Below are 12276 nucleotides of genomic sequence, written 5' to 3'. Positions count from 1 at the left end.
TGATTATTATTTCCTTTCTATTTACAGGTCAAATCTCCTTAAGGATAAGAGTCATTTTCTTGTAAGTATATTATTCTTAAGTATTATATATATATATATATATATATATATATATATATATATATATATATATAGTAAGTTATAAAATATATATTAACTTGATATCCAGGCTAAATAGAGCACACACAAAGGAACAGGTCACCCAGAGAGAGGTCAAATAGGCCTTTGTACGGTAAGTGCATGTTCATTGGCTGATAGGAAGTGCGCGGTGGTTACTAGAAAGCTTATTAGCAAATTAAATCTCAATAGAAGGTGCGTATATAAAAACGACAGACAACCACAAAATTCGCGCATAAGCCTATTTAGTAGGCGAGGGGGCTTTTGGTCTATTTGGTGAAGATGTTTATGAGGTTTTTATGTGTGTGTCAGTGTGTGCCTGTGTGTTAAGACGAGAGTTGTCTGTTGTGCGTGTGTGTGCGTGAATTTGTGTGGGCTAAGATCCATGATTTTTTGTCGATTCCCAATCCAAACACACATACTTAATTATACTCAGTCACCCAAACATAAGTACACGCACACACACAAACACAATGGAAAATAGATAACAGATGATATATAGACACACACAAGCACACACGTTCACACACATACATATACATACAGGCATACACACATATATACATATATGTATATATATACACACGCATACACACGCATACGCATATAGGCACATACACACATACACACATACGCATATATACAGAAACACATGCAGGAGTACACATACATACACACACGCATACATCCACCTTTTCACATATATATATATACACACACATACACACACGCACCGACTCACCCCCACCCACTCACACACATATTGGTTAAAGTTTTCTTTGTCTAGAAAGATTTTCTTTTATTCAGTGTGGGTAGAGTAGTGTATTTTGTTTCTAATTCTTTGTTTAGTTTAGGGAAATGGTATTATACTGGATACGAATGCGCGCGCCAGTGAATGTGTGCGCGTGCTTTATCGTGCTTGTTTTGTTTCGTGTGTGAGGGTGCACATTTTCCTAAGTATGCATGCGTGTAAGTGTATTTTGTGTTTTTCCTATTTATGTGTATTGTTATTGAGAGATGTTTAAAGCGGTGTTGAACTTTGCTATGAAGTTTTTTTTCTTGTGTTAGTAAGTAGAAGTAGTTGTCAGTTTGGAAGATGGACATTATCTCGAATCTGCCTCCACTGCATGTGTCTATTTTCTGCGATTGTGATGCTGGATCGATGTAAGGTTACTCTATTACTAAGGTTTTTAGTGGCGCCTATGTAGGATTTATCGCATGCTGAACATTTTATTACATAGACCATATTTTTTGAGGTGCATTCTAGGTCTTTTTTTAATTTTGAATGATTGCATGGGGTTCGTAAATGTGTATGTGTTTCCCTCTAATATTATGTTGCAGACTCCACATCGTTATTTGTTGCATTTTGCGACTCCTTTTGTTGTGTCTTGATTGAGTTTGGATAAAGTAAGAATGCGTTTTAGGATTTTGGGTTGGCGTTTGCTTTTTATTATTTTTGTTGTTTTAAAGTAGTTGTTTAGTTTGCTGTTTTGATTAATTAGGACGAGGTTTTTCGTTATCTCTGGGAAACGTTCTGGGTTGTTTGTGTTGTGTGTGGAGACGTATGTTAGGATTTCTTCTTTGTTCTGTTCTTTAAGGGTTCTCAAATCTTCTATAAGTTGTGGTGGGTATTTTCTTTTTCTTAGATTCATTCGTAGCTCCTTGAGTCGAATTGTTCGAAGGTTTTTGTCTGCGACTATGGTGCAGATTCTATGTGCTAGGGTGTAGGGAATGGCTCTTATATATATATATATATATATATATATATATATATATATATATATATATATATGTATGTGTGTGTGTGTGTGTGTGTGTGTGTGTGTGTGTATACATCTGATGTGAACACCAGCGGTCGAATGTCCTGTTAAGTCGAAATGACATACAGGTTTGCGAGTCCAATATAATGATTCTCGTTGTATTTTTAATTTTTTCAGATTGGGATTGGTTATTCGTATTTTTTTTATTTTTAGGATTATTGTTCTCATCTTCAGTTTCATTTTCACACGTTTCGCTTAATGTTATCTCCGATATTCTTCAGGTGTTTCTTGCTGAACTCGGGAATCTTTCTGTCATAATTTCGAACGGAACCTTTTATTTAATTTACGGACGTAGCATGTTAAGCACGTCTACATGGTTGACGGAACGAAAGCATGCTAATGCCATGAATTAAATAAGAATTTTAAAGATTTTCGTTCAAAATGCCGTGCAGATTCCCGAGTTCAAAAGAAACCTGAAGATTGTCAAAGGTTACATCGACCGAGAATGACACTCAGGATAAGAACATCAGTTCGAATCATCAAAATAATACGAAAAATTATCAAATTCGTAAATTATTTTAATACTTAGTGTTTCATTCTTTCGGGAATAATCAGTGCAGGGAGTCACGATTACCGCTCGTTGTGAGAGTCGAACCTGGACACGAAACTATCTCTGACTTTATTAGCAAAGGACAAACATCACTGCAAACGTTAACCGTTAACTGTTAACGTTAATATATATATATATATATATATATATATGTATATATATATATATATATATATATATATATATATATATATATATATATAGTGTTATCATTCGTTGCAGTACAAATGCGACACCTGGTAAGTCAACTGAACAACAAATGTAAATCGAACGCTTCCATGTACTCGATTCAACACCTACAGTACCGTCGATGCGACCCAACACAATACTAATCATTTCTGTCGACATGACCCGACACAATCCCGAATAACTCTGTTGACAGGACCAAACACGATATGATCAATCTTGTCGACACGACCAAACACGATATGAGCAATTTTGTCGACACGACCAAACACGATATGAGCAATCTTGTCGACACGACCAAACTCGATATGAGCAATCTTGTCGACGCGATCAAACACGATATGAGCAATCTTGTCGACACGACCAAACACAATATGAGCAATTTTGTCGACACGACCAAACACGATATGAGCAATCTTGTCGACACGACCAAACTCGATATGAGCAATCTTGTCGACACGATCAAACACGATATGATCAATCTTGTCGACACGATCAAACACGATATGAGCAATTTTGTCGACACGACCAAACACGATATGAGCAATCTTGTCGACACGACCAAACTCGATATGAGCAATCTTGTCGACACGATCAAACACGATATGATCAATCTTGTCGACACGACCAAACACGATATGAGCAATTTTGTCGACACGACCAAACTCGATATGAGCAATCTTGTCGACACGACCAAACTCGATATGATCAATCTTGTCGACACGATCAAACACGATATGAGCAATTTTGTCGACACGACCAAACACGATATGAGCAATCTTGTCGACACGACCAAACACGATATGAGCAATTTTGTCGACACGACCAAACTCGATATGAGCAATCTTGTCGACACGATCAAACACGATATGATCAATCTTGTCGACACGATCAAACACGATATGAGCAATTTTGTCGACACGACCAAACTCGATATGAGCAATCTTGTCGACACGACCAAACTCGATATGAGCAATCTTGTCGACACGATCAAACACGATATGATCAATCTTGTCTACACGACCATATGAGCAATCTTTTCAATACGATACGATATGAACAATCTTATCCATACGACCACGCACGGCCCCGAACAACTCCGTTGATACAATCCTACACGATCCCAAACCTCTCCGTCGACACAAGCCGATACGCTGCTAGAGCAACCTCGGCAGTTACTCTTGAGCGACAAGCGTCACCTTTTTATAGCCGTTGGACACAATTACTTTTCGCCGTAGATAAGCCCGACCAAGACGGTGATACACAAGCACTTCCGCGTATGCCCGCCAGAATTACTATGTTGAAGAAACCTGACTCTTTGTTTATCTTTAAACGAAGAAATAAAACTAAATACCATTTTCTGCGACGAAATGTTGGATTGGCATTCGATCTAGTGCACACACGCTTATTGATTCCATGTGAGAAAATCCAGACTTTCCGTCATTGTCTATTGGAATGCATTATTTGATCTCAAAATATGTGAGAGGATATCAGTCATATGATTCATAACACTAAACAATGGGAAATATCAAACATTCCAAGAGAAAGACAGTTTATATAAATCGTCAAAAACAGAAAGCGGGGCAGTCATTCAGAAAAAGAGGAAGCTGGCACATTTCGTCACTGCTAACATTTACACCAACCCCATGCGACTTCAAAGATGTCAAAACATCAGTTATAACTTTAAATTCAAAAGTGTGAAATAAAAACAATATATAATTTTATAGATCAGCCGTGTTGTGTTTTATCCGCTATCAATGTGTATGTATCGTAGACCAGTGACAAAAGTGGATTTAGCAATTATGTTTACTGAAAAGCGCATTTTGAAAACTAGCCGCGACGAATATATAAGAGAAATACATATTTAAATGCCGACGCGTAACTGTTTCGTGGGTTTTCTAATCATTTGCAATCCTAGTCACATTATCTCTTGCACACGAATCATATTTTGCAAATAACTCTATTTTCTGTCTTTACTATATCTGTCTTTTCTTCCTTCTTCTTCTCGTTGATATTATTGGTGCACGTTTATGTCACATTGTGCAGATAAGCATTCGTATATCTAATACCATTTTCATTGCAACATCAATGATCAATCTTATTGGCCAGCTGTTGGTCGTGTTGAAGAGTAAGTCAAAAGAGATCGATTGATTCCGGCGAGGTTAGTTATGTTGATCCAGTGCCATTCCTCTTCCGCTAGTTGACCTCAAGTTGAAGAGGTTCAAAGATCAATATTAATTTAAATTTAGAGCAAGAATGAAGCACACTCTTATCCGAACTGCATTAAATAAGCACAGAGCAACACGTTTTGTTATATTTTATTTCAATCAAAGTGCTCAGAAATCAAGTGGCCCCCATACTTAGTGCCAAAACTTGAACTCTATCTTAGATACTTAGATATTCGAATGTTTCATTAAAGTGCTCTATCTCTCAAACACTGAATTAAAGAAGTTTAGAACAATTTTCCTCTCACAAATCGACTATTTTACCGTTGTAGAGTATTTTCTTTTTTAGTCCCTCGGTGTTACCAAATTCGAGGACAAGAATTTATTTAGTCTAGTGGAGTATTTAGCTTTATGTTGTAACATTACTTGGAGAAGTTGCACCATTCTTTGTAAAAAACAAGTGTAATGTTATTTTGCATATTTCGTCAGGTTTTGCTTCTATAGAAAAGTATTCTCATGCCATTTTGTCCTCACAAATCCATGTACAAAGATAAATTAGGCACCCGAGGATAGTGTCCTATAGGATTTCAAATTCTCTCAAATAGGCATTCAAGTTTTCCCATAGGATTTCCCACGGTTGTATTTTACGTCAGTCAAAGTTTTCAAAAATCAAAATGAAATACATATTCAAATATTCGAGTACATTTTATTTTACGTCGAAAATGTTGAGTAAACAAAGAAGTCAAGAATATCGATTTTCCTTTTTTTAATTGAACAGTGAAAGTTATGTGATATCTTGCGCTTTCTTGGACTTATTTCAGTATATAAATGCATATTCTCTGTTGGAGGACTCAGGTTCTTGTTGTTACTGTAAGCAACATCACTTAAAGAAGATACAGCATTCCTGTATAAGCCAATGTGAGTTAGCCATACTGAGGAGATTTTATTTGAATGCGAATACAATATGCGATTTTGAATATTTTGTCATGGGTTACTTCTAGTGAAAAGCATCCTCATACCAGATTTTTCTGACAAACTCGGGGACAGTGTCTAGTAGGCATTCAAGTGTCTAGTAGGCATTCAAGTGTCTAGTAGGCATTCAAGTGTCTAGTAGGCATTCAAGTTCTCTCCAGTAGACATTCAAGTTCTCTCCAGTAGGCATTCAAGTTCTCTTCAATAGGCATTTAATTTTTCTCCAGTATTCATCCTAGTTCTCTCATACATATAGCTACGCATATGCGCACGTATATATTGTTACAATTTTATATGTCCTCATGTGCTACAAAGAAACTCATTTTTAAAAATATCGCAACAACATATGCATAAATACAAAGACTAGTTTACAATTTTTCAAAATATCACAACAACATATGCAAATACTAGTTTACAATTTTTCACAATATCACAACACATGCATAAATACAAATACTAGTTTACAATTTTTCAAAATATCACAACAACATATGCGTAAATTCAAATACTAGTTTACAATTTTTCACAATATCACAACAACATATACATAAATACAAATACTAGTTTACAATTTTTCGAAATATCGCAACAACACATGCATAAATACACAAACTAGTTTACAATTTTTCACAATATCACAACATATGCGTAAATACAAATACTAGTTTACAATTTTTCACTATATCACAACATATGCATAAATACAAATACTAGTTTACAATTTTTCACAATATCACAACAACATATGCATAAATACAAATACTAGTTTACAATTTTTCACAATATCACAACACATGCATAAATACAAATACTAGTTTACAATTTTTCACAATATCACAACAACATATGCATAAATTCAAATACTAGTTTACAATTTTTCGAAATATCACAACAACACATGCATAAATACAAATACAATTTTTCAAAATATCACAACAACACATGCATAAATACAAATACAATTTTTCGAAATATCGCAACAACACATGCATAAATACAAATACAATTTTTCAAAATATCGCAACAACACATGCATAAATACAAATACTAGTTTATATTTTTTCACAATATCACAACACATGCATAAATACAAATACTAGTTTACAATTTTTCACAATATCACAACACATGCATAAATACAAATACTAGTTTACAATTTTTCGAAATATCATAACAGCACATGCATAAATACAAATACTAGTTTATAATTTTTCAAAATATCAAAACAACACATGCATAAATACAAATACTAGTTTACAATTTTTCACAATATCACAACACATGCATAAATACAAATACAATTTTTCAACATATCACAACAACACATGCATTAATATAAATACTAGTTTATAATTTTTCAAAATATCACAACAACACATGCATAAATACAAATACAATTTTTCAGAATATCACAACAACACATGCATAAATACAAATACAATTTTTCAAAATATCACAACAACACATGCATAAATACAAACACAATTTTTCAAAATATCACAACGACACATGCATAAATACAAATACTAGTTTATAATTTTTCACAATATCACAACAACATATGCATGAATACAAATACTAGTTTATAATTTTTCACAATATCGCAACAACATATGCATGAATACAAATACAATTTTTTCAAATATCAAGGTATTAACACTTGATTGCGTTATGATTTGGATTTATATTCAAGGACTTTTTTTAAAGATAGACGTTGTTCCCTTGATGGTTGCCAACTGTATTTCGTTACACTTGCTTTCCAGGGATTGTTTTCCTCGTACAGTAAATGAACTCACATATAAGGTGTGACGTGCTTTTTTATTTTGTAAAAGACATCATATTTACTTTTTTATTTTTCAAAATAAAATCTCTTCACTAACGTGTATTCCCGCCATCCCAATCAGTAAATTCGTTGGATCTATGAAGTACCAATCTTTTTTTAGAGTGATCATTCTCTTATAGTAAGTAATGACTGTCAGCCCGACGTTGCCTTGTCGTACAATACGCTTAAGCATATTATTGTATTTGTGAATATTGCGTATGTATTATTATAGAATCAATCCTCTATTGATTATTGTATATTACGAGGAATAATTTGCCCGGTGGAATTATTCATTAAAAAAATAATAATGATAATGTCGTTTATCAAATTTCCTCCGTATTTTTTTACGATGTCACGTCAGCTATTTGGGATTTACAACAAATGCTCTAGAAAAGTCACTTCTGATTAATGTTTAGTTTTAAAAAAAATAATGTTAACGTGTTTAATAAGGAATCGATTTTGGAATCGGAAATTAGAGTATTTTTTCCGATTCCGATACCTTGAAAAATTCCGATTTTTCCGATTCCGGATTCAGATTCAGATTTATCGCCCCAAGACTAACATATATATATATATATATATATATATATATATATATATATATATATATATATATATAACTACTTCATTTATTCACATAAATTTAATATACGAAAGTATTGATTTATGCGTAAACTTTAAGTATTTACTTCAAAAGTGCTCAATACGTTTGTAGAGCTAGTTAGTAATTTATAAAATATATATGGCGATTAAGCTACACTGACTATTCTGCGTTTCATCCAACTATAGGATTCGTCAGGCTTATGCGCGAATTCTGTGGTTGCTTCTTGTTTTTATATATGTTGAGGATTTCTAGTTGGCCAATCAGCTTTCTAGTATCCACCGCGCCCCTTCCTTTCAGCCAATGGGCATGCATTTTATCAAACAAAGGATCTGTTTTAGAACTAGGTTAGTGGTTTTAGGTAGACGTTCTCCTTTTTTTATTTTGTTTTATACATATAAAAACTTTTTTAATACATATACATATACCTATGTGTACACACATACATGCACACAAATATACACACACATATATATATACAAATATGTGTGTGATCGTTTATGTATATTCATGTTTATTTGATTTATTTATTTGTTTGTTTTCTATTGTTATTGTTAGTTTTAAAGCTATTTTATATCGCTATCCTAGAGTAAGTTTTATTTTGTGAACACAGTTGTTTGCTATTTCCCGCCTACAGTTTAATAGATTTTGAGGTTCTTTAAAGTACAGGATAGAAAATTTTTCATGGAGGCATAATTTACATGGGTCGTCTAAATGTCTGCATGTGGTAGCTTGTCTCATTATTTTCCATTCGACTACCGGCGAATGTCCGCTTTCTTTGAGTTCCCAGTATTTATTCGCTAGTGTTGTTTTTATACGGTGTTTTTTTTATTTTTGAATGTGCTTTTGTGGTCATAGTATCGGGTTTTGAAATCTAAGGAAGTCATGCCTATGTAATATTTCTTGTTATTCGGGTTTTCTTTCGCAAATATTGTTGCTTGATAAACTACGCTTTTTGTTAGACATTTATTTTGGACTGGGCAAAGTGTGCGGTGTCTACAATTGCATTTATCTTGTTCGTTATTAGTATTTTTATTTATGGTATGGTTGTTCTTGTCCGGGTTTGGTTTGTTATTAATATTATTATTATTATTATTATTATTATTATTATTATTATTATTATTATTATTATTATTATTATTATTTCTGCTAGTGTTGGTTTTATTTCTGTCATGGTGTCTACTTTTTTATTGTTTATTTTGTTATTGTTGTTTACATTGTTTTCATTTAGTATTTTGTTATTATGTGCCTTAATTATCATCTCTAAATTTTCGCATCAACTGTAAGATAACTTCAAGGTATTTTTATTGAAGATTTTGTGTAAGGGGTTGGTTGCGGCAAAGTGTTTTTCAATAAGATCTAGAAATTTCTTGCCAAGTTTTGTTTTTAACATTTGATTGTATCGGGCCGTATACCAAATTATAGTTCTTTTTCTTCTATTTTTAATTTTATTATAGTTGCTGGTGTTTTGTTGCTTATATTTGATATCGATATGTTTGTATCCACTATTTTTTAGAGCTGTTTCGTAAATATTGGATGACCTGTTAAATGCATTTTCATCGCTTGAGTTATTACTGAGTCTACTTACGATCGAGTTAGGAATATGTTTTATAATTGATGGTGGGTGGTTGGACTTAGGGTTTACGTAAATTGGAGTAGCGTTATCTTTTAAGTATGGTTTATATGTGTTTGTATCTAAGTTTAACGTGACGTCCAGGAAGTTTGTTATTTTTATGGTTAGCTGATACGTCCGCTTTTAGGCCTAATTTTTTCATTTCTTTGTGTATGATTTTCCTAAAGTTTTCTCCCTTGACTTTGTTGGAGTTTTTTATTATAGCTAGTCCGTCATCTCTATATAGGCCGATATCCGTAGTATCGAATATGCTTGTGAGGGTATATAGAATGAATAATCCCACAAGATCTGATGCCTGGCACCCATCGCCAAATCGAATGAATTTTTCATTTTAGTTTTTATCCATTGGTTATTGTTATTTATTAGAAGTGATTCTCTACATTTTTTAATGATGTTGATTTCTTCTGAGGATATATCAGTGTATGCCTCGGCAAATTCTAGGGCAATGTTAAAAAGTTCTTCGGATATCGAAGGATAAAAGTCTATGATGTCAAACTGTATGAACGTACATTTATCCTTGTTTTCTATATTTGTAAACCAGGTGATTGCTTCGGTAGTATTTGCCCACTGGTTTAGTTCTAGGTCTTGTTTGATTTGTTTGTTTACTCGAGAAATATAGTTTTGCTAATTCTACCTATTTCTGGTTTAGTTGGGTTTATCAGGCGGGTGCTGGGATTATTATTAAAGTCCCATTTGTGGTCTTTAAGCAGAATGTATGACTCTCTAGGTTTCAATTTGCCAACTTTATCGTTAATCTTTAGTTTATCGGTAATTTGTTTACTTTCAGTATTTATTATATCTATGTAGTCGCATTCGTTTGTGTCTAGTTTTTTGTAGTTTTTTGTAATGTTTTCTGTGATTAGTTTGTTATATTCTTGCTTATCTATTTTATAAAAGTTTCTAGTTTTATTTGCTTTTACAAAGATTTTATTAGAGTTGTTTATGTTTCTAAATATTTTGTGTAGTTGTCGTTGGAAATTGTTAGGTTGATTGTGGAATTCTAGGTTTTTAATTACGTTTAAAAGGTCATTTTCAAAGTTTATCAAAAGGTCTACTGTTTTCGCATTTTTAAGGGTTTTAAAACCATAGGATACTTTTTTGTTTACGTTTTCATTTTTAAGGAAGAAATTTGCTCGCCATAACATTCGGCGTATTAGTTCATCTGTTTTTTGGATTAATTTAATAATATAGCTATCAAATGTTAAAAACAAAACTTGGCAAGAAATTTCTAGATCTTATTGAAAAACACTTTCCCGCAACCAACCCCTTACACAAAATCTTAAATAAAAATACCTTGAAGTTATCTTACAGTTGATGCGAAAATTTAGAGATGATAATTAAGGCACATAATAACAAAATACTAAATGAAAACAATGTAAACAACAACAACAACAAAATAAACAATAAAAAAGTAGACACCATGACAGAAATAAAACCAACACTAGCAGAAATAATAATAATAATAATAATAATAATAATAATAATAATAATAATAATAATAATAATAATAATAAAAAACCAACCCCGGACAAGAACAACCATACCATAAATAAAAATACTAATAACGAACAAGATAAATGCAATTGTAGACACCGCACACTTTGCCCAGTCCAAAATAAATGTCTAACAAAAAGCGTAGTTTATCAAGCAACAATATTTGCGAAAGAAAACCCGAATAACAAGAAATATTACATAGGCATGACTTCCTTAGATTTCAAAACCCGATACTATGACCACAAAATCACATTCAAAAATGAAAAATAACACCGTATAAAAACAACACTAGCGAATAAATACTGGGAACTCAAAGAAAGCGGACATTCACCGGTAGTCGAATGGAAAATAATGAGATAAGCTACCACATGCAGACATTTAGACGACCCATGTAAATTATGCCTCCATGAACAATTTTCTATCCTGTACTTTAAAGAACCTCAAAATCTATTAAACTGTAGGCGGGAAATAGCAAACAACTGTGTTCACAAAATAAAACTTACTCTAGGATAGCGATACAAAATAGCTTTAAAACTAACAATAACAATAGAAAACAAACAAATAAATAAATTAAATAAACATGAATATACATAAACGATCACACACATATATGTATATATATATATGTATATATGTGTGCATGTATGTGTGTACACATAGGTATATGTATATGTATAAAAAAAATTATATGTATAAAAAAAAGGAGAACGTCTTCCTAAAACCACTAACCTAGTTCTAAAACAGATCCTTTGTTTGATAAAATGCATGCCCATTGGCTGATAGGAGGGGGCGCGGTGGATACTAGAAAGCTGATTGGCCAACTAGAAATCCTCAACATATATAAAAACAAGAAGCAACCACAGAATTCGCGCATAAGCCTGACGAATCCTATAGTTGGATGAAACGCAGAATAGTC

At 32.8% G+C, this 12276-nt stretch overlaps 1 protein-coding gene across 3 annotated transcripts in view; it reads left to right on the top strand.

The window, feature by feature from the left end:
* LOC145270368 (D(1B) dopamine receptor-like) overlaps nucleotides 1–12276 on the top strand; it is a 1085834-nt gene that overhangs the window by 433961 nt on the left and 639597 nt on the right. For all 3 annotated transcript variants that reach the window (XM_080126039.1, XM_080126025.1, XM_080126031.1), the window contains one exon: nucleotides 28–61. In XM_080126039.1, the coding sequence (XP_079982165.1) occupies nucleotides 28–61 (34 nt within the window). The remainder of the gene's footprint in view (nucleotides 1–27; nucleotides 62–12276) is intronic.

Source organism: Euprymna scolopes, chromosome 4 (assembly GCF_053919585.1).
Source record: "Euprymna scolopes isolate OS-2025 chromosome 4, ASM5391958v1, whole genome shotgun sequence".
Classification (NCBI taxonomy): Eukaryota; Metazoa; Mollusca; class Cephalopoda; order Sepiida; family Sepiolidae; genus Euprymna; species Euprymna scolopes.
This window is presented reverse-complemented; position numbering and strand designations above follow the sequence as displayed.